The following is a 23724-nucleotide window of genomic DNA, read 5'->3' as shown; positions in this document are numbered from 1 at the left end:
GATTATGTGTAAAGAATAAAGCTAAGCGAGGGCGTTTGGGGTTTGTTTTTTGGAGTTTTTGATTTTGTTTTACCTTTTGTCCCCACATGTGCATGTATATATGCTCTCATATGTGTGGAGAAATGTGTGTACACATGTGTGGAGAAATACACTGCTGATATCAGAAACATTCCCAGATCGCCACTTCACCTTATTCTTTAAGGCAGCATCCCTCAGTGGAACTTAAGTTTGGCCAGTAAGGTTAGTCTCCTTAGCCAGCTTGCTTTGAGGATCCCTGCCTGGGCTGCCCTCTGGGCAGGATTTACAGGCAGCTTCTTCACCAGAGTTGTTTCTGAGGGTCCATCCCCATTCTTTGCTTGGCAGCAAACACTTTGCAAAGTGCTAAGATATCTCCACAGCCCTATGACTTAATCCTTGCTGCTTGTGCTCCATTTGTTATCGTCTCAGAAACGCATTGAAAGTCAAGTAATTTAAAATTATTTTACTGCTAGTAAGTCAAACAAAAGAAAGAAAGAAAAGAAAGAGAGAGGAAGGGAGGGAGAAGGGAGAAAGAAAGAAAAAAGAAAGAAAGGAAGGGAGAAAGAAAGAAGGAAAGAAAGAAAGAAAGAAAGAAAGAAAGAAAGAAAGAAAGAAAGAAAGAATCGCCAACTGAAACATCTCCCTTAAGAATAAAATCACCAGCCAATTCAAAATGGCACATGGAAAATGTGAATTCTTTAACTGAAAAATCCCAACCCATGCAACAATCCCCCAGTTTGCATTCCCCTGGAAATTTTTGTTAATGGTTAGTATGCTGTGGATCACAGTGATCTGTGGTAGTAGATATATTTCAGGAGAGAAGTAATTAGAATACAGGCTCCCTAGGGTTGCCGTCAGTCTAATGTCTGTTACCAAACAGAAACGTTAGATAGTTCAAACTGTGTTCTGAGGGTGTTTAGTCTTGTTCCATCACTATTATCACTATTGTCACTATTATCATGCTCTTATCATGCATTCTGTAAAATTTGCTAGTTCCTCTCTCTAGCCATCTACATTTAAAGGTTTATACTTTCCTTTTAGGGTCTCATTTTTCCTGAATGGCCGCATGGCTACAAGGACAAAAACTGTCTTCATGCTCTTAAGTGATCTTACAGTTTTGATTGGCCCTAGCTATTGTCACTTTGAATTCGTAATTATCCCAAGTCCCTAAGAAAACTGTGTCTGGCTTAGCAGTTTTATGGCATAAACAATAAAAACCAGCATCGTTCTCTGGGTTCCTATAGTCATTCTAAAGCTACACTCCTTGCATCAACCTCAAGGCCACAAAAAGATGCTGCCCACCCTCCCAGCCTCAGATATCTCTGCCCTGAGGTGTGAAACTGTGCGCACTAAGCCCTTCTGTCGCCAGCCCCTGCTGCTCCAGGATCCACAGCTTCTCCGGTTTCTTTTTCTTTGGTTTCAGCTTCTTCACTTTCTTCCTCATTTTTCATCTCTGCTTCCACATTTTCTCCTGTCTCTCCTAGAAAAAAACAACCAAAGGAGACAATAAGAGACGCTTGGTTAGCAGTGTGTCCTGGCTAGTTTTTTTTGTTTGTTTGTTTGTTTGTTTGTTTTTGTCAACTTGACACAATCAAGCATTATTTAAAAGGAGGGAACTTCAACTGAGAAAATGCTCCCATAAGATCCAGTTCAATGCATTTTCTTAATTAGTGATCCATGGGGGAGGGCCCAGCCCATTGTGGGCGAGGCCATCCCTGGGCTGGAAGTCCTGGGCTCTACAAGAGAGCAAGCAGGCTGACAAACAAGCCAGTAAGCAGTACCACCTCTGCATAGCGCCTGCCTCCAGGTTCCTGCTGTGGTGAGTTCCTCACTTCCTTCAATGGTGGGCTATGGTACGGAAGTGTAAGCCAAATAAACTCTTTTCACCCCAACTTGCTTTTGGTCGGGTGTGTTTCATCACAGCAATAATAACCCTGGCTAAGACACACTGAAAGCATATAACCCCACTGGGGACAATTTTTGCTCTCTAGGTCTACACAGTAGGCTCCTTCTGTGCTGTCATGCCAGCAGTCTCATCACCCAGAGCCTCTGAGAGGCCAACGTCATGTCGCTTTACATCCCTGGGTCCCGCCCTGCTTGTAAAGCCAAGATGCAAAATTCCCTAAGAAACATAAGGTTTTGAAGAGTTTTGTTTGGGGATGAAGAGATACCTTGGGGGATAAGAGCAACACAAACTCGAGGACCTGAGTTCAGATCCCTAGCACCTACTTAAGAAGCTGGTTACAGCAGAGCCCGTCTGCAATGCAGCAAAACCAGGCAGATCCTAGAGCTCATGAGCCAGGCAGAGTCATCATTCAGTTAACTACAACGAAAGCAATGTGCTGTAGATTGAGAGTCTCTACCCCAAACAGAAGCAGGTCAGGGACGATGCCTGATGCCGACCTCTGGCTTGCACACATGTGCACACAACACACCCACATGAACATGGGCATCCAGGCAGATATACTGATAGTAAAGTCAATTTTTAAAAATTTGACACAGCTTGTGTTTTAGAAATGATTTGCTGGGAGCTGAACTGAGCCATGGTAGAGTGTTTCCCAGGTAAACAGTCCTGTGTTTGGGTCAAGTGAATTTCAACCACCCAACATCGGCAGCGTTTCAACAGCAGCAGCTCTATGCCAGCACCTCTGGCCCCACAGCTGGCCTCCATCCCCTTGGAGCCTACCCTAGCAGTCGGACCCCTGGTTAGCCTCCATTTACCTTCAATGTGTTGCTCCTCTTTAACAGGGTGGATTTCTCTGGTCATTTCCACCTCTGCTGCTGTCTCAGCAGTTCCGACCCGATGTACCCTGTTTTCACGTGTTACTTGAGATTCATTTCTGACCCCATCGGGAGCTTCACAGGGTGACTCGTTCATTACAGGTGTTGGCACTAGCTGGCTTCCGTCTGGCATCTGTGGCGTCTCGTTCTCTCTGAGAACTGTTTCTAGAATTTGGGGGTGCTCAGCCTCACCGGATGCTTCTGAAAGCTGCTGCTTCTCGCCGCTTTCTGCAGATTGGCTCCCTTCTGCTATTTCCGGAGAGCTGTTCTCTTTGGGAATTGCTTCTAGAACCTGGGGCTGTTTGTCCCTTCCCATTGCTTCTTCAGGTGGTAGCTCCTGAGCGGTTTCCAGAGACAGAATGTTCTCAGCTGTTTGTAGAAACTTCGTCGTTCCGGCCTGTGGAAGCTCGATGTCTTCCCCCGCTCCAGGGGCGTCCCTCTCTGCCGGCATCCTCAGAGGCTCAGTCTCAGCCTTTCCTGGTAGAGCCTGGACCTCTGCCCTTGCCTCCACATCTCTCTTCACCTCCTCCGTTCCCAGCGTGTCGTCTTTGCCTCCTGGCTGAGGTAGCTCACATTCTCCCCCTTGCACTAGAGGCTCAGTCTTCTTTGTGGGTCGTGACTGATCTGTGGCTTCCTTTCCAGAACTCTCGTCATTTGCCAGAGAGGTTGGTGGTAGGATTTAACACCATTGGCTGTAGGCACCACTGACGCCTTGGGCCTCTCGAGGGGAGGATGGCTTGCCTTTTGTGCATTGCCACGAAAGGCAGCTTCTCTTCCTGGTGTACATGGCTTGGGTTGGGCTACACAGAACTTGTTTTGTTCTACAGTGGAAGAATTCTCATTCGAAGGTACTTTTTGACCATTTCGTTGAAAAATAAATAGAAAAGAGAGAACAGAATTGTTATTTAGCTATCTTGGGAAAGTTAATTGGTACCAAATAGATTTAATGGTTCAGTCAAACCATGACCCTCACTCCAGATCAAAGCCCTTTAATACCATCAGCCTAAACTCCTCACCTTAAGCACCAGAGTCCTCTAACCCGGCTTCCTCCTGTGCACCCTGTCATATACAAATTTGTCACAATTGCATGCTTCTCTTGCTCTCACCCTCTCAGACTCTTTAGCTTCCCGTGTGTGGTTGGGCTAATAAACTCAGAGTCCCTTGATGAAAGGGGAAGACCCCACAGTAGAGAAGCCTTCACAGGTAAAGACTGAGTATCCTGGGAAGGGAAGTGTAGGAACAGCTCAGTCTGAGTTTCCTGTCGTGTTAGGTGGACAGGGATAAGTGAAATTCAGAATGCCAGGAAGCACATCGTTCATTCAGGGCTGTTCTAGGCCCTCCTGCATCCGCACAGCCTTGTGTTCTCTAAATTACGACACGTGACTGCTCTATGTGATCACCGGTACACAGTTACTAAACTGAAAGACGGTGTGAGTGTGCGATGGGAACGGGTGGGGTGGTGGTGGAAGTAGGTTTCCTCCACAGTAGGAGTGAACTGAAATGCCCCAAGCCTGACATGTAACACAGCAGTGAGTCTCTCCTCCATCTCAGAGTCCTGTGAGGGATCCCAACACATTAAATAAACACCGGGAGAGTGCCCAGGACAGTTTAGGACAGACAACCATGTGTGTACTCCTGGATTGGTGGCCTAGTATTCCTACTACTGGAAATTTATCCCAAAGCTTTTAGAAACCTAATGAAACAGAGGATCATCCAAATGTGCTTAAAACAGCAGAGGCTGAAAAGCAATGTAAAAGTCTGAAATTATATCTCACTGAGTGAAATACTGCCGTGTAAAAGAACATGACAGTGAAGACCATGTGCTGACCAATGACAGAACACATGTAAATGCAAACAAACGATGCATCCGTGTTGATCAAACATGGGGAAGCACATAAGGTCTGAGGTGTAGTGGAAAGCCCGAGAGGTCAAGTATTGGTGTTATAGGTTACAGCTGACACAAAAAGGGAGAAGAGAAGGAAGAAAGGAGAAACAAGTCATGGAGGGAGAGGAGCTGGGAGAAAGCAGCCCCTAGTGTCAAAGTGGGTCTGAAGGTGATATTTCCTTCTCCTCCCCTCTGCCTTCTTCCTCCTCATCCTCTTCTTCTAAGTATTTATTTATTATGTATACAGTATTCTGTACTGCATGTATGCCTACATGCTGAAAGACGGCACCGGATCCCAGTATAAATGGTTATGAGCCACCACGTGTGTTGCTGGGAATTGAACTCACAACCTCTGACCTCTGGAAGAACACCCAGTGCTTTTAACCTGTGAACCATCTCTCCAGACCCTCTCCCCCTTCTAAAGGGATGTTTTCCTTAGTCTCCCTTCTCTTTCCCAGCCCAGTTATATATATTCGTGATGTAAAGATGTGTTTCCTGGTCCTCAAGGGAGTTAAGTAATACGCAGTCTCCTCTCATTCCCCCCTTGGAACACATATTTTCACTCTGTTAGCTGTTTGCAGAGGATGCTTGCTTGACACAGGCTGGTGCCTGCACAGGATGCTCTGGGCTCAGCCTCCCAGTACCAGGATTATGAGTGTGCCCCATCGCACCCTGCTGGGAGAATTTTTTTTCTAGATATCTAAATGAATTGTACTTTAAGATATTTCACCCTGAGGCATTTCAGTCAACTCCAACTGTAGAGGGAAAAAAACGTGGCTCATTTTTCTAACCTACTTCCACCCCCACCCCTCATTCCCATCACACGTTCATATCATCTTTCAGTTTAGTAATTGTGTACTGGTGATCACATAAAGTAGTCACTTGTCGTAATATAGAGAACACAAAACTAAGGCCATGTCCTCAGTCTGACCTCACCTCAACAGACACTCTAAAGAGTGGGAAGGAACTTTTTCTAACTAAACCCCCAAGTGATGTATGAAGGCAAACATGAAAACCCGTGCCCTCTGATATGACAGAATCACGTGATGCACAGTGACCATTCATAGACGCACTGGGGAGAGATCTGGCAAGCAATGAACTGTATGAAACAGCATGTTTGGAGTTCCCAAAGAGTGCCCAAGGAGGTCTGAGGAAGGCTGGCTGGAGTAGGATCGTGGAGGAGCCTGTAGGTGGTGCTGATGAGCTCAGAGTGAAGCATGACGAACAAGAATTGTGAACGAGGTTTTAGGAAAAAGTTAAATATATGGAGTAGGGCTCAGAAGTACTGCGTGCGTTTAGACTACACAACACCCTGGGCTCAGTTCTCAGCACCAAAGTTAATGCACATAAAGTCAATATAGCAAATCTCAACCATCAGGAGGACCACAAGTTCCAGGCTAGCCTGCTCTACATAATGAGTTCCAAGCCAGCCAGGTCTACACAGTGGGACCTGATCCAAACAAATAAAAATAGAAATTGATAAGTGCAACAGCCTGAATTTACTAATTTTTGAAATTAAATTTCAAAAAAATTTTAAAAATGCTTCATGAAAGAAGACAGAATATGTACTGTATGGTCACTTTTTTTTTTTTTTTTAACATAAACTAGAAAATCTTCCTGCTCATCAGTGATAGCTGCAATGATGTTTGAAGCCTGGGACTGGGACAGGTTAGGACAGGAGATTTCCAAGAGGCACGAGGAAACATTCAGAAAAGCAGAAACAGGCTCAATCCAGATTGCTGATTGCTATGGGTACATTTGTGGGTGCACACATGTGCAAAGCTTGCTGAAATGTCATGGTAAATGTGCAGAATATGTCATCAACATATCAGCAATGCTCCCCCACTCTGCTAATTCAAAAATAATAAAATAGTGTGGAAAAAACTGTAAACATGGGGGTGGGTAGTTCAGATACGGATTTTGAAAAGCCTCCTTCTTAGGGGTTCAGTGCTCGAGGACCCAGGAAGGAGGGATAAAGGCTGGATGTAATGACAGCACAAGGGAATAATCATGTGGGTCCTGAAGACAGAAAACATGGGCAAAGGATCCGGCATGAGAGAGAACAAGACCTGCATAGTTTCTCCTGACCCACGTGTGGTGGAGGCAGGAGTAAGTCGTAAATACAGAGGCAGCGTCTGGGACAGCCGGATCTTGACCAGAAGTGCCTGTTGCCTGTGTCTAGAAAAGGGCAGTTTGGGTGTAAAGTCAAAAAGAGGGTGCAGGGATGGGGTGGGGTGGGGTGTGCAGGGAGACAGAGAGATCGTGTATCTCTCCGCCTTGCTCTACAGAGTGAGTGCGATTCTCACAGGAAGGTCTAGAGACGAAAAAGCACACCTCAGTAATAATTCTCTGAGCAGCCAGGTACAGGCTGTCAGTGTTAAGGGCTCATGACCGAACTGAGAGAGGTCTCTCTTCTCCTGCCTTCCCTACCTCATTCAGCATGAATGAAACTTTCAAAACAACAGCAAGAGAGGCTGCATCCTGACAGTGCTTTCTCAGGACCACAGAGAAACCCACCATGATAAAAAACAACTCACTTTGCTCCCACACAAGGCAGAACCTGGCAGAAACCTCCTTCAGGAGTGAGCACAGAAGTGCATTACTGTATTAATCACGGATGTTTGCCCAGTGACATTTCCTGATGAAATAGTTACTATGGTGATTAGTGCTGTCAGTGAAATGAAGCAAGCTGTGTTCACCCTCCTGTGGCAGCTGGGTGCGTTCCTAAGGTGTTGCCCTTCTAGAGGAAGGGAAGGTGCCGCCACACCCAAAACACAGGCACAGGTCTTTATGTAGAACTTTTAACAGCAAACACACAAAAAGTTAAATGGGTAGACTTCACTCAGTTTGCTAAATAAGAGTAACAGGAGCTCCTGATACTCACTCAGTAGTACAAGGTGACGGTTAAGTAGACAATGTCCAAATTAAAGCAGCATCCATCCCTGAGGAACCTAATGAGCTTAAAATACAAGTGTTATTCTTTGTTAGTTAAATCTGTTATTTGTCAATTGCAACAGAAAGAATGAACTGGGGCACAAGAGGGCCTTGGTGCACAGTCCCCTAAATACTATGAGTTGTCAATACTGATGTATGAAAGTGTAGCATTCTCATGGTGGGCTTGGAAGCATGATCAGGGATGGATGGTGGAACCATGGTCACAATGGCAGCGACAACTTGATCAATCTTGACTGACCTCAAAACATGCTACTGGTAACTTCTACACAGAACAACAACAACAACAAACTCCAGAAAACAAAAACAAAACAGAGACAGCTCAGAGGTTAAGAGCATGTGTGCTGGGGTTGGGGATTTGGCTCAGTGGTAGAGCGCTTACCTAGGAAGCGCAAGGTCCTGGGTTCCGTCCCCAGCCTGGGGGGATGGGGGGGGAAGAGCATGTGTGCTACTCTTCAGGAGGGCCCAACCTGATTGCTAGCACTCACATCAGGTGGCTCACAAACCATCTATAACTCCAGCTCCACTCTGGCCTCTACAGACACCAGCACTCACGTGCCCATTCCCACACACACTCACACATCCATATGCGTAATTGAAAAGAGTAAAAAATGATTTTAAAATTAAACGTAAGAATTGTTTCGTTCCACTTGTGACTTCGAATTCATTTCCTATCAAGTCTTCTTCAGCGCCCATCATAGGCAGGCTCTGGACTGGGCACAGGGATTGTAGCAGGCATCAAGGAAGGGCTTGTCCCTGCTATCTTAGGGCTTACTGTCTGTAAGAAAATTTAAACAATATCTACTTCCTCACCAACCACAACCTGGTCCTCGTACAGTTTCTGGCACCCAAGCATCACCACATGAGCCCCGCCCTTAAGGTAGTTACAGCAGTGCATGTCCTCTGGCACCCTAACTTGACGACAGCGAGCTACTTTTATTTTGGTACCTAGTCTACATCATCTGTAATAAGTGCTGAGGACAGATGCATTGGTTTCACACCCAGAACTGGTTAAAGATGTGTCTGCTTTCTGAGCCCTCTGTTTCATCCAATCTTACCCTGCTCTGGGCCTAATCCTCTGATGTTCATTATCTCTGACTTTGTTCTAAACCGGCCCATGCACAAATGTGTTGTGACAGCTGAACCAACAGAACCCTTGTTGCAAGCAGGGTTGTGATAGGCACACAAAGAAACTAAATACCAGGCCACATTGCTGGAAGGATTAGAACCACAGCTAACATACCTGAAATTCACATCATGATAGAAGCTTTTCTATCAAGATCATTGCCCTGATTAAAAATGAAAACGTTCTACCCAGCAAGGAGGAACACTTGAGGTCAATATCCCCTGGGCCAAGCCATACAGAATCCCAAAGGCCAGTCGTCATAGATTTCTATAGTGTCCCAAGGAAATGTTCTTGGCATGTTCTATGCTGCCACTGTGGAGGCTTTAGGTTCTGAGAACTTTTACTTTAGTTCTTCTACTGAGAGGCCCTCCCTCTCAGGTCATGGTGTCTTCTATCTGTCTCATAAGCATAGTCGCAGAAATCTACTATTAGGCAAATTTGAGAAACAGTGGTACAGTATGAGCCTGCCCCACAGAGTGGTCCACCATACTCATTCTCCCCTGGCTTTCCTCCCAGTCCTATTCTGGGAAGGGTACTCCCTATCACAGCAGCACCAGGGAACCACTCTGCATGGCTGTACCCCTTCCCTGCCCTCCTACAGCAGTGTGTGAATGTGTTGTCCTGCTACCAGGACTCTGATTCCACCCCAAAGCGTGATGCTTTGCTCTCTAGCTACCAGTAGATATTAATAGGAAGAACCAATGTTTTCTAACTACCAATTAGACATTTTAGTACAAGATTTCTCATCTCGCTGTACTGAGAAAGCAGCCATTGACAATGCATAATAAATGTTTAGGTCTGTGTTCCACTGGAACTCGACTTACAAATCAAGTAGTGGGCTGCCTTTTGTTGGCAGCCAGTTTGCCATCCCTGTCTGGGCAGCATTTAATCTCTATCTAGATGCACTATACATGTTAACTGGCTGATTCCTCAGAACAACTTCAGGAAACAGACATCACTGTTAGCCATGAGACAAAGAAACAGGACTGACTGGTTCAAAGTAACATAGTTAATAAGTGGCCCTGAACCAGGATTTGAGCCCAGACAGTCCCTCCATAGACCCGCATCCTTTCATTTCTTTCTTCCCATGATTGAAAACAGGGACTATTATTCTTCTGCCTACATCTTCCTAGTGTTGGGATTATGACTGTGTACCTGCTGCCACCCCTGAAGAACCTACATTCTTGGTTTGATTTGTTTTTTGTTTTGTTTTGTTTTGTTTTGTTTTGTTTTGTTTTGAGACAGGGTCTCTCTATATAGTCCTGGCTAGCCTGAAACTCATTATGTAGACCAGGCTGGCCTTGAACACAGAGACCCATCTGCCTCTGCCTCCAGACAGCTGGGATTAAATGTGTGCACCATTATACCCAGTTCACCTACGTTTTTTTTTTTAATATAGATTCATTTTTTTTTCACCAAAGAATTATTTTAATTATTTTCATTATGTGTGTGTCAGGGTAGGGGCGTTATGTGACTGCAATGCCTTTAGAGGCCAGAAAAAGCCACTGGATTCCTGGAACTGGATTACAACTGTGAGCCACCAGATAGATGCTGGGAACTGAACTTGGGTCATCTGGAAGAGCAGTTGGTGAGCCATGGAGATGGCGGCTGTGCTCATGAGTGCAGTGCTCAGGACTAGGAAAGGATATCAGATGCTCTGGGCCTGGAGTTACAGGGTGAGCCTCCCCACAGAGGTCCTGGGCCTGGAGTTACAGAGTGAGCCTCCCCACAGAGGTCCTGGGCCTGGAGTTACAGGGTGGGCCTCCCCACAGAGGCCCTGGGCCTGGAGTTACAGGGTGAGCCTCCCCACAGAGGTCCTGAGGCCTGGGCCTGGAGTTACAGGGTGAGCCTCCCCACAGAGGTCCTGGGCCTGGAGTTACAGGGTGAGCCTCCCCACAGAGGTCCTGGGCCTGGAGTTACAGGGTGAGCCTCCCCACAGAGGTCCTGGGCCTGGAGTTACAGGGTGAGCCTCCCCACAGATGCTCTGGGCCTGGAGTTACAGGGTGAGCCTCCCCACAGAGGTCCTGGGCCTGGAGTTACAGGGTGAGCCTCCCCACAGAGGCCCTGGGCCTGGAGTTACAGGGTGAGCCTCCCCACAGAGGTCCTGGGCCTGGAGTTACAGGGTGAGCCTCCCCACAGAGGTCCTGGGCCTGGAGTTACAGGGTGAGCCTCCCCACAGAGGTCCTGGGCCTGGAGTTACAGGGTGAGCCTCCCCACAGAGGTCCTGGGCCTGGAGTTACAGGGTGAGCCTCCCCACAGAGGTCCTGGGCCTGGAGTTACAGGGTGAGCCTCCCCACAGAGGTCCTGGGCCTGGAGTTACAGGGTGAGCCTCCCCACAGAGGTCCTGGGCCTGGAGTTACAGGGTGAGCCTCCCCACAGAGGTCCTGGGCCTGGAGTTACAGGGTGAGCCTCCCCACAGAGGTCCTGGGCCTGGAGTTACAGGGTGAGCCTCCCCACAGAGGCTCTGGGCCTGGAGTTACAGGGTGAGCCTCCCCACAGAGGTCCTGGGCCTGGAGTTACAGGGTGAGCCTCCCCACAGAGGTCCTGGGCCTGGAGTTACAGGGTGAGCCTCCCCACAGAGGCTCTGGGCCTGGAGTTACAGGGTGAGCCTCCCCACAGTGGTTCTGGGGACTGAATCCAGATCCTCTGCAAGAGCAGTACATGCTCTCAACCCTTGAGCTGTCTCCAGACTCCTATATTCTCAATCATTGACGCCATCTCTCAGTATGTTGAAACATATACACAAACAGCACACAGATAACTAAAGCTTCAGGAAAAGGAAATAGCCAAAAGAAACTATGTATTTTTTATCAGAGTAATGGAAAATTGAAAAAAGATGAGAAATCCAGCTTATAGACAAAAAAATTTAAAAATCCGTTATCATTATTATGTCTATAGAGAAGACTGAGCAAAGAGAATGTCTTAAGGGGGACACGGCAGCATGGGTCTTCATTGTTTTAGGGCATCTGACTGCAGAGAGTAGAGTGGTAGAAATGGAGGTGCCAGGGCTGGCCCGTACACACCACTGCTGCCGCCTTTCATGTCCTGGCACCCAGACTATGACAAAGGAAGGGAGCTGATTCCTAAGGACTTGGGCTGTTGCCACCCTGGCTGGCTGTTTCCTGAGGGCTGAAGAATCACCAGCACATTGTAAGTCATTCATTCCTACAGACTGAGAGACGGACACACAACATAGAAGGCATATGGTAAATCACACTGGCAAATTTCACCAACCTTTGCAAAGCTTAATTCTTAGGGGCATTTTAAAATGTTTTTTCATTATTATTATTTTTTTTACATTGTGGCTAAAGAGTTTCTTCTCCCTCCTCTCCTCTTCCCCTCTACCTCCAAGCCCCCACTCCATTCATTCTCTCTCTGCTTCTCATCAGTAAAGGGCAGGCCTCTCATGGACATCAACCATACATGGGCACATCAACCTGCAGTAAGACTAGGTACCCCCCTCATATTAAAGCTGGATGGGAGAACCCAGTATAAGGAAAAGAGTCCCAAAAGCAGGGAAAAGAGTCAGAGACAGAACCTGCTCCACTGCTAGGAGTCCCACAAGTCCAAGCTTCACAAATGTAACATACATGAAGAAGGCCTAGGTCAGTCCCATGCAGGCTCCCTGGCTGGCACTTCAGTCTCTGGGATCCTCTATGAGCACAGGTTAGTCGATTCTGTGGGTTTTCTTGTGCTGTCCTTGACCCCTCTGGCTCCTACAATCCTCCTCCCCTTCTTCTGCTGGAATTCCTAGGGGCATTTTTTAAAAAACTATCTTCATTCTTAGAGGCGAAGTTGGATAGCCTTGGACTTATACGTAAGAATGCAATACTCTCTCCATGTACACTCTAGAACTTTAAGGAAAATTCCCAAGGGGAGCGTCAAAGAAAGTAATTTCCAAAGCCTCTAAGGTCATGTGGCACTTGGGAGACATTTACACTCATTGGTCAATACTGAATTCTAGTATTTCACCTAAAAGAACCAATTATACCTACATAGCTCAGCTCTGAGAGGCTCCCCCAGCAGCTGATGGAAGCGGAAGCAGAGACCCACAGCTGAACATTAAATGGAGCCCGGTGAGTCTTGTGGGAGAGTTAGGGAAAGGATTGGGGAACCCAAAGAAGATAGGAACTCCACAGGAAGACCAACAGAATCAACTAACCTGGACTCTCGGGGGCTCCCAGAGACTGAGCTACCAACCAAAGAGCTAGCATGGGCTGGACCTAGGCACACCCCCTACACACACACACACACACACACACACACACACACACACACACACGTATGTGGCAGATAGATAGCTTGGTCTTCGTGCAGGTCCCCCAACAACTGGAAATGAGCTGTGCCTGACTCTGTTACCGTCTCTGGATTCTGTTCCCCTGGCTGGGCTGCCTTGTCTGGCCTCAGCAGGAGAGGATGTGCCTAGTCCTGCAGGACCTTGATGTGCCAGGGCAGGGTGATATCCGGGTGTGGGGGGGGCTCCCCATTCTCAGAGCGGAAGGAAGGGGGATAAGGGGGAAGGAGCTGTGGGGGGGAGACTAGGAGGAGAGGGGCAGATTCTGGGGTGTAAAGTGAATAAATAAATTAATGAAAAAATAAACAATACTACCAAGACTCAAACACATCAGATCTCATGCACACTAGAGTTTTATGCTTTTTAACAAATATTGGAAAGGCTTTGAGTAAGCCTCCCAGGCGCTGTGATATCTTTTCTGACTTGACGTTGTAAAACTTTAACACAGAAACGGAACTGCCTATGAGCTTGGATGAGCCAGCCTTGCAGAAGCTCATGCCACACAATGAAGCTTTGTCTTACTGTTTCCTACAGACCTGAGAGGCTCACCACAGCCCCAGGCTCACACAGGGCTGTCTCTAGAGTCCTCGCTCTTTCTCTGCTTTTCTGAGTAGTCCTATCTTCACAGACTCCAGTCAGTCCACCCACTCTCCATTCACTCTCAGTAGTTACTGACTCCATTTTTCCTATATGTAAGGTTGTGATATGGCAAAACACGTTTATGCTGGGCTAGACTGCCAGCTAAGTGGAAGCTTTGGGGTAACACATGGGCTTAGGCTGTCGCTTAATACATCCAGTAGTCTGGCAGTTGCCCCTCCTCATGGAGCTTTAGCTCTCCAGGGGTATTTGGTACTCATGTTTGTTCTAAGACCTCTCTGGGTACTAAAAGCACAAAGTGAAGTAGGAATCAAGGGGTTGGCCTCTTTCCTGCATCCTGTCTTCTCATGCACTATATCAGTGCCTGAAAGATTTCTGTTGTGAGAAAGACTCAGTATGGAGGTTGTGATCTTATGCTACTGTCGTAGAGGCATTTAGGCCACTTGCTATCAAAATTATAAATGTGTACCACCTTCGACCTAGTAATGCCACTTCTGAGAACTGTCTGCAGATATGTTTATACACATTCAAATGATGTGTGCACAAAGGAATTCACCACAACCTTGTTCACAAAAGGGAAGACTGGAGAGAGGTCAAATGCCCCCCAGCAGGGGACTAGCCAAATAAATCACACAACAGATTATTTTGCAGGCATAGAAGGGATAACAGCGCTTCTATCTTGTTAGATTAGAAAACCAGTGGGTAGATACACTGTGTTTTAAAAACAAAGCCAAGAAAGGAATATCTGCAATGCACTAAAAAAAAAAAACCTCTCAGCCGAGGGTGGCAGTATACATTTACAAGCCCAGAATCCATGATGCTGAGGCAGGGGGATCACCAACCTGGCCTACATAGTGTGATCCTGCCTCAAAACCAGGGCCTGCGTGGCTCTACATGAGATTGGGTCTACATGAGATGGGGTCTTAGAGTGAGAGAAGTGGACACACACCCCATCCCGCACCCAGAAGCTATCTCCAACCGATCACCACTTGCAAATGAAAATCCAGCTTTCTCCAAGGGAGACTTACACAGAAACAGACTACTCCTAAGGGTGGCTGCATGCCCAGCAGGAGATGCCAACAGAAAACCAACTCAAGGGTATTTTTGGAGGTTCCTTGTCCTACAATGTCTTATCAGAAGTTTTCCCTTTCTTTAAAAAAAGTTATCTTGTTTGTTTTTATTTTATTTATAATTTTCTTCTGTCTTTTTACCCTGCAGATTCTTTGCACAGACATCATGGCTTCCGATGTTTTTAGGACTCCTGAGTGTGTGAATGAGTGGCTCTCTGCCTGTTTCTTGTGTCTTTTTTGTTTTTTTTTTCCTTCTTTTTGTTTTGTCCTATTCTGATTTGTGAAGTTTTGTTTTATCTTATTTTATTACTATCCCTTAGAAGCATATTTGTTTTCTAATGAGAGGCAGAAAGGGATGGATCCAGATGGGAGGGAGGTGTGGAGGAACCAGGAAGAGGAGACGGAGAGGAAAACATAATCAGGATATGTTACGTGAGAAAAAAAAATCTATTTTCAATAAAAGGAAAAGATACCAAAAATGGAAAATAAAAACAAAACTCAAGGGACAAAAACAAGCAATTGAAAAACAAACCAATTCAAAAACTCAAACAAATTCAAAATTCAAAAAACCCCACCTTTGTAGGGGTGGCACACCTGTAATCAGCCTTAGAGAGCTGAGGCAGAAGGCCTCAGGGCATGAGGGCAGCATGGACTATAAGGTGAATTCAAGGCTAGCCTGAGCTACAGAGAGAGAGTTTAAAACAAAACAAAACGTATTCCCAACAAAACACTGAATAAGGGGACAAGGGAAGTGGCACACCTTTCTCAAAAGCTTCACATTTTGAGCCCTGCATCTGCATTCCCTACATTTTCCCTAACGTAGAGGTGTATGATACCTAGGTCCATGCAAAAGGCATTTTGAGCATCCAAAATTCAATCCAGATACTTGTAGCATGTGAAAAAAATCCCATCCTTAGAGAATCTATATGGAAGAAAAAAAACTATGAGTTAATGTTAATCTTAGTGATGCCCTTCAATCACAATGCTACAACAATCTGATGAGGACTGACATGCCGCTGTGTGAAAACATTAGTGTCCATTAGTTGAATGAACAAAGGCCACTCTCTCACCATGTGAAATTCAAACCTTCCCGATTGCCTAAGCAGCAGACTCCAAGCAGCTAGTGAAAGTTTCAGTTAGAACAAACAGATGATGATAGCTGTCAGTAGAAATGTACACATTAACCTAGCAATGGATTCATCAATAATTACCCTGTATTTGTTTTGTTCACATTGGTGCTTAAACTGTAAACCATAGAGGTGGAGAGTCCTGGCAGAAAGGGCATTTATATCAGGAACTAATGGTGAAGCAGTCATTACTCAAGTGATTGCAAGGAGCTGGCGGAATGGGGAAGAGGCCAGTGGAGACATTAAAGCCTATGAAGTAGACACAAGCCTCATATGCTCAGATTCCATTAGACCAGAAATGGCTGTAATGCTCAGAATTTACTCCAACAAACTTAAGGAATTCTAACCTGTGCCTTTCTTCCCCAAAACAAAAGCCTCTCTCCTCACAGTTTTCTAAATAAAAATGCAAATGGTACTGCAGCAAATCTGGATCTGTTCTAAGCATGGAGCAGCCAGGGGCCATTCTCCTCTGTCTCCAAGGTGCATACTTGTGCACTGGCTTCAGGGGTGATGGACGGACCTACAGGGAGGCAGAGAACTGAGTCCCAGCAAATAGCCACCCACCATTACTGGAACACATTGTTCCCAGGCCTCCCAGTAGCTATCTAACCAGTATCACCTTGATTGACATTTGAGCCTAGAAATAGGGACTTCTGGGTCCAGGAAAATAGGTCAGTTTGTAAAGTACCAGGAAGGCACAAGGACCTGAGTTCAGATTCCCAGAACCACCCAGAGATGGCACCTATAATCCCAGACCTGAAGGGCCAGACACAGATTTCTGAAGCTCACTGACCAACCAGCCTGGTCCAGTGATCTTTAGATTCAGCTAGAGACAGCTCACAGGTAAAGAGTCCAAGTCGAGAGTTCTATTTCCAGTACCCACATCAGTGGTTCACCACCACCTGACCCAGTGCCACAGGCACCAACACTGACCTGCACATGTAGTTTTTAAAAGGCTTTAAAATTAAAAATGTCGGGGTTGGGGATTTGGCTCAGTGGTAGAGCGCTTGCCTAGGAAGTGCAAGGCCCTGGGTTTGGTTCCCAGCTCGAAAAAAAAAAGAACCAAAAAAAAAAATTAAAATGTCCACCAAATATTTCTACTTCCCTGAGTCTTAGGCATTATAATAGGTGTTTTGCTTGTAATATATTTATATTGTATGCCTCAAATCACTCTAAATCCTCATTAAGTATGTAGTCACTTTCTATGGAACAACCAAAGAAATATAATACTAATGTATTATAGAATAGTAATATATATGGTATAATATGCTAGTATACAATATAAATTATATGACATTTATACAACAGTGTGATATATCTTTATGTAATATATTATGTATTTATAAATAATATATGATATGTTAGCTAATATTTGCATAACACCTAGGTAGGAGAATAAGTACTTTTTAGTGCATTTCTTTGGTTGTTTCCAGAGTGACCACATACCTAATGGGGGTCCAGAGTGATCTGATACAAAAACATTTCATTATAGTTAGCACAAACTGGCTCAAAATCCTCTGCAGGAAGCCCCACTTGGCAGGCCTTGGCAGCCCTGACTTGTGGTAAATTATTTGTACGTCTCTATAAAGTAGAAATAAGCATAATTCTTAGGTACAGCGTTGTTGTCAGGGTTAAATGACGTGAGCTGTTCAACAGATAATTACCAACAGCAACTTTAAAGAGTGTTTTAATTATCTACATTTAAGTATACAACATGATGAGGTTTTCTTTTCCCTTCCTCCCTCCCTCCCTCCCTCCCTCCCTCCCTCTTTTCTCTCTCTCTCTCTTTCTTTCTTTCTTCCTTCCTTCCTTCCTTCCTTCCTTCCTTCCTTCCTTCCTTTCTTTCTTTCTTTCTTTCTTTCTTTCTTTCTTTCTCACTGTTTTTCAAGACAGGGTTTCTCTGTGTGGCCCTGATTGTTCTGGAACTCCTGTCTGTGGACTAGGCTAACCCCAAACTCAGAGAGCTGCCTACCTCTGCTGGGATTAAAGGCGTGCATCACCATGCCTGGCTCATGATGTAGGCTTCACTGTACGACCACACATGTAGAGTGCTCAGAGGACAACGCGTGGCTCCTCTCTCTCTCTCTCTCTCTCTCTCTCTCTCTCTCTCTCTCTCTCTCTCTCTCTCTCTACCTTTACATGTGCTCTGTGCACGGGACACAGGCCTGTCTGGCAGTTGCTTTACCCACTGAGCCATCTCACCGGCACCATGATGTTTTAAAATATGTATCTTGATTCTGCATCTTCTTTTTTATGCATGACATCACCTAGATCAACTCTTGTCATTATGGTGTTTATATCTCTGGACTTAATCGTCTTGCATAACTGCAGCTCCATACTCTTTGACTGACATTTTCTCATCCCTCTGTCTACTCCTGCTACTCACAACCAACAGTCTACTCCTGTGTCTCTGTGAGATCAGGGATTCATTCTCCAAGGTAGTACTCACGAATACAATGTATCATTTGCTGTGCTCAATGAAAACCAAAATATTAGAGGTGAAACCCAGTATGAGTTCACCTCATTCTGTTACTGGAGACTGTGTAGGAGGCTCAAGGGTCCCCAGTACTGTGGACTGACTGCTTGCAAGTTGAGCACTTAGGAAATCTTGGTCAGAATTTGATGGCACTTTCTGTATTGTCAAAAGTGTCTTCTTTAAAACACTTCCCAGGGAGGCTAGAGAATAGTTCAGCAATTTAGAGCACTGGCTACTCTTACAGAAGACCCATGTTCAGTTCCCAGTACCAACATGGCAGCTCATAACTATCTGTAACTCCCCTTCTCAGGGATCAGATGCGCTCTTCTGACCTCCTTGGGTGCTGCATGTACATTGTCCACAAACATAAATGCAGATGAAACCCCCAAACATATAAAACAAAATAAATATGCCTCTTTTTAAAAACATTAACCCCTCTCAAATAGCCTGCTGATAAAACGGTCTATTGAATTTTGCTGTTTAGCTGCAGTAAGGGAAAACACTGCCCTGACAGTTTGTTCTTAGCACTTGTCCTGGATAGGTTTTGTTTTACACCTTGGCGCAAGCTAGAGTCCTTTGGGATGAAGAAACCTCAACTGAGAAAATGCCTCTGATTAGCCTGTGTGAAGATTGCTGATGTGGGTAGAGTCAGCTCACTGTGGGCAGATGATAAGTAAGAAAACAGGCTGAGCAAACCATGAGGAGCAAGCCCGTAAGCAGCATCCTCTGTGGCTTCCCTTTCAGTTCCTGCCTCTAAGTTCCTGCCTAACTTCCCTCAGTGGCTAAGTGTGAACTGAAATAAACTCTTTCCTTCCCAAGTTGCTTTTTTGTCATGATGCTTATCACAGCAATAGGGACCTTAACTAAGGCCACTGTCACAGTGGAAGTGAAAGGTAATGTATTTACAAGATTTGGGAGATCTGAAGCGAGGCATGGTGATCTGGGGGTCAGCACTCTGAGTTCCAGGCCAGCCAGGGTGCTATACAGTGAGAGACCTTGTCTATAAATAAATAAATAAATAAATAAATAAATAAATAAATAAATAAATAAATAAATAAATGAAAAGCCACCCCAAAATATTAAGATTTGGGGGAATCTGTTTATGTTTGTATGTTTGTGTTTTTGTTTTCCCAAGACAGGATTCCTTTGTGTAGCTCTGGCTGGCCCGGAACTCACTCTGTAGACCAAACTGGTCTTCAATTCACAGAGATCCACCTGTCTCTGCCTTCCAAGTGCCAAGATTAAAGGCTTCACCACCACTGCTGTTTGGTAGAGGGGGGTGCAGGCGTATCTTACAATGGAACTTAATTGCGATCTGGCAAAGTTTCTGACATAATAGTTTAAGAATGGGGGTTGGGGATTTAGCTCAGTGGTAGAGCGCTTGCCTAGCAAACGCAAGGCCCTGGGTTCGGTCCCCAGCTCTGAAAAAAAGAAAAAGAAAAAAAAATAGTTTAAGAATGGACAGAAGTTTTGGTGGGGGTATTTAGCTCAGTGGGGTGGGGCTTGCCTAGGAAGGGCAAGGCCCTGGGTTGCCCCCAGCACCAAAAAAAAAAGAACCCAAAAAAAAAAAAAAAAAAAAAAGAATGGACAGAAGTGACAGTTTGGGAGTCTTTCATAGTCTCCTGCCACTTTAGACTGTCATTCCCTTTACAATCCTGCACTTCTGCCGACCAGAACAGTTCACCAGTGTGAAGCTTCTCTCTTTCAGCAAGAGCCTATTACAGACTAAATGTTGTTGGGCACTGGAACATGCGGTGAATGGATGAATATTACATGCATTTAATAAACGTGGACTGCTTTTATCTAAAAGCACACATACACGGGCTTGGGTTATATCTAGAATTAAAGACATTTTAAGCTGTGCGGAGAGTAATGAATTATTTATCAGGTCTCTAAGATCACAAGGTTGAAATGCTGAGCATACAACAGTATTGGCTTACCAGGGTATTGTCCCATGGAAGCTCAGAGGCATACACCTGTTGGTTGATTCAGTACGTTTTAAGCAATTTATGGTACATACTAATCAATTTCCTATATACTCCAGTTTGTTGGCAAGTATTTAACATTTCTTTCAGAACAACATTTATGCAAACTTACAAAAAATCAAGGATAAAAATGAGTTTGACTCATATGAATTGTTAATATAGTGATCAAATGCCTTCTAAATGAGAGAAGTAAAGCCCCCATTCTATCGATTAGAGACATTTGCTGCTCCTTGCGTTACATTCCCTGGCATGCGTGTTGTGTGTGTGCATGTGCACATGTGCATGTGTGCTGAACCTCGGGCTACTGCTTACTTGTTCTAACACTGAGCTACACTCACTTTAACCAAGGGCTCTTTAAGCCAGGATACCCTTGAGAGGTGATAATATCTCCTGAAAACATCACTTTTTCTTATGTTTCTCATAAATTCTCATTGATTATCATGGACAAAGGCAAAGATCCATCTGATTTTATACAATGAGAAATGAAACATGAAAACAGTTTCTAACTGCACTGGCCTTAATGGAGCCCCTTGAGGTATGAGGGTTCTGAACTCCTGGTAGAGGTGGGTTGGGGGTCAGCGGACACTGCTGTCTTTATAGTGTCAGTGACAAAGGGTTTGAATCATTTGCACAAAGGGCTTTGATTTTTGTCTACTTCCTCACTTTCTTCTGTAGAAATCTCGATGCTCACAGCATAAAAATAATAGCGGTACATTTCTCAGAAGACATATTGGTTAGATTCTGAAATATCTTGCGTTCTCTGCCTCAAAACAAAACAACCAAAAACCTCTGCTTCTGCAGTAACTCCTGTGAAAAGGTAATTTTTTTAAAAAGTAAAATTCCGGGGTTGGGGATTTAGCTCAGTGGTAGAGCGCTTGCCTAGCAAGCGTAAGGCCCTGGGTTCAGTCCCCAGCTCCAAAAAAAAGAAAAAAGAAAAAAAAAAAGTAAAATTCCATCTAAAATGTCATGCCTTGACGAAGACTATAGGCTGCTTGAAGGAATGCACTCAACGAGACATCAATGTCCAAAATGCTAGCAATTTATAATCTAGGAACTACTATAATCTACTGACTACAAAACCCAGTCACTCTCTAGTTCATTGATCTACATCGTCTATTCATTCGACAGTATTTACCGCTGTCAGAATGATTGTACGTGTTTATGTTCCTCTACAGTATCTGTGTATACTTACTGTACTCAGATGATCAAAATGTGCTGACTGAATTTCACAATAATCAGTGATGGCCACCTTTCATCACACATCGTGCCTCAAGAATATAGAAATCGAGGCCAGGGGAAAGTGTTTATGGTCTCTCAAAACCTCAGAAGGAACCTATTTTATGGAGGGAATGCACATGGGTATTGTCTGCATTTTGTCATCTGGCGACGCAGAGCCATCCAAGGGGGAGCAAAATGGGACTTTCAATGGAACATTTTTCACTTGTATGGTGAAGGGGGACGTCGGAGCTAGTTGTTAGTAATTTAGCACCAAGAACCCTCGCTTCCACCGGCAAGGCAGCACTCAGTTCTTGGTCCTGGCGTCGTGAGCCCGCACAGACGGTGGGCGCACCGGGATGGACACACCTCAGTCCCATCAGGGGACACAACCCTCCCAGTTGCGCTCCCTTCCTGCGAGAAGGAGTTCTCTCCCTGCTGGCGAGGTAGGGCCAGGGCCGCACCCTCTAGGTCTGGGAGCAGCCGGCACACAGAATCCCCCAGCGTTGGTGCGGTGTGGGTACCTTGCTCACCTCCGCTGCCGGACCTGCTGCTGTCGCCCGCCTTGTTGAGGGCGCTGCTGGAGCAGCCCATCGCGCAAAGCGCAGTCAGGTGGCCCAGCCCCACACGGGTGTAGGTCGCCGGTCGAGGATGCGATGCTCACCGCAAACTTAGCGGCTGAAGTTTCTGCAACTATGCGATCTTGCCTTCTCAAGAGCTCAAGACGCACGCGTAGCGGAGCTCGGGCTACCGGGTGCGCACCTAGAGGGGCAAGCGAGAGACGCGCAGGTGGATGAAGGTGGAGAGGGCAGAGTGCCAGACAGTTGGAGGACCAGCAGGCAAGAGAGAGCAGGGACAATTAAAACCAAGGAACCAAGAAGGCGGAGGGCGCCGGAAAGGGAAATGGGGAAAAGCTCGGGAGATGAGATGGGGGAAAGGGCGAAGCACTGGGAGGGATAGTGTGAACTATCGTCCCTAAATAGCTAGGGAGGGGAGCGGCGGCTGCAGCCAGAGGCAATTGATTGGTAGACTAGATGTGCGGTGACAGCCTTATCCTCTTACATAACTCAAACACAGTTACCACAAGGAAGTTTGAAAACGAATACCAAACTGCCTGACCTGCCCTCCACACTCAGCTCCAAGCTCTTGGTGCGTCCAGAACTACACCTATCACTCTGGTGTCCTGCTTCTTTTTGGTTTGCTTCCATCTGGAGCAGTTCCCCTAATCATGCTTTGCCTTTTAAATTAACTTTTTTAAATTGCTATTTGTACTTTTTTCACATTTGAGGTGGGGTCCATACATAGACCTGGCTGTCCCGGAATTCATTATGTAGACCAATCTGGCCTCAAATTCAAAGAGGTCCACCTGCCTCTGCTTCTTGAGTGCTGAGATTAAAGGTGAGCACTATTAGGCCAGGTCATTAAATTTTGTGTTTGGGTGGTCTGGTATCACAGAGACCGGAAGAGGGCGTTGGAGTCTCTGGAACTAGAGTGACAGATGGTTGTGAGCCTCTGTGTGGGTGCTGGAAATCTAACCTGGGTCGCCTGAAAGAGCAGCAAGTGCCCTGAAGTGCCGAGCCACTTTTCAGCCCCTTGCTTTGTCTTCAATGGCTCTAACGTCAGAACAGGCTATTTATCTTCTCGTTTTTTGCTTTGGTTCTGTTTGATTTGTTCGATTGTTTTCACGTGATGAAGTTTGACCGCAGTGATTCTCACTCATTCTAAGGAGTCACCCAAACCAGGGCGACCTGATACTAGGAAGTTAAGGTAGTGTTTACTGGGTTTCTCCCCTGCAGAGTCACTACTGTATGCTTTGTAATTTAAGGGGTGAGACTGTTAGGCTAACTAATGTCCTGTTTCCCATCAAACTATTATAGCTACTTTTATCATCTCTAACTTGGATCAGTTATTACTGTTATGGAATGGTGACTTTCTACATTTGTTAATTGGCATTTTTCTTTAGGGAAGCCCTTTTCTTTATCGTCTCCTTGGTGATTTGCAACAGCAGATACTCACAGACTCTTAACTATCCAGTGTACTTCATTATCATCTGTATTAGTTTGCTGGGGGTGCTATAGCAAAACACCATAGATGGAGTTCCTTGAACAACAGAAATTTATTTGCTCCCAGTTCGAGTTTAGAAAACAGTCACAGGATGGTTTCTTCTAAGGCCCTCTGCTTGACTGATAGATGGCTCT

At 45.5% G+C, this 23724-nt stretch overlaps 1 protein-coding gene across 1 annotated transcript; it reads right to left on the bottom strand.

Annotated features, from left to right (window-relative positions):
* Nucleotides 1–1030: 1030 nt before the first annotated feature.
* Erich5 (glutamate rich 5) lies at nt 1031–22138 on the bottom strand. Its single transcript, XM_032890818.1, is given in 4 exon segments — nt 1031–1498; nt 2740–3462; nt 3465–3650; nt 22060–22138. Coding segments are annotated over 4 exon segments (1101 nt in total). The 5' UTR covers nt 22121–22138; the 3' UTR covers nt 1031–1367.
* Between the last annotated feature and the right edge of the window lie 1586 nt (nt 22139–23724).

Source organism: Rattus rattus, chromosome 1, assembly GCF_011064425.1.
Source record: "Rattus rattus isolate New Zealand chromosome 1, Rrattus_CSIRO_v1, whole genome shotgun sequence".
NCBI classification, from domain to species: Eukaryota; Metazoa; Chordata; class Mammalia; order Rodentia; family Muridae; genus Rattus; species Rattus rattus.
This window is presented reverse-complemented; position numbering and strand designations above follow the sequence as displayed.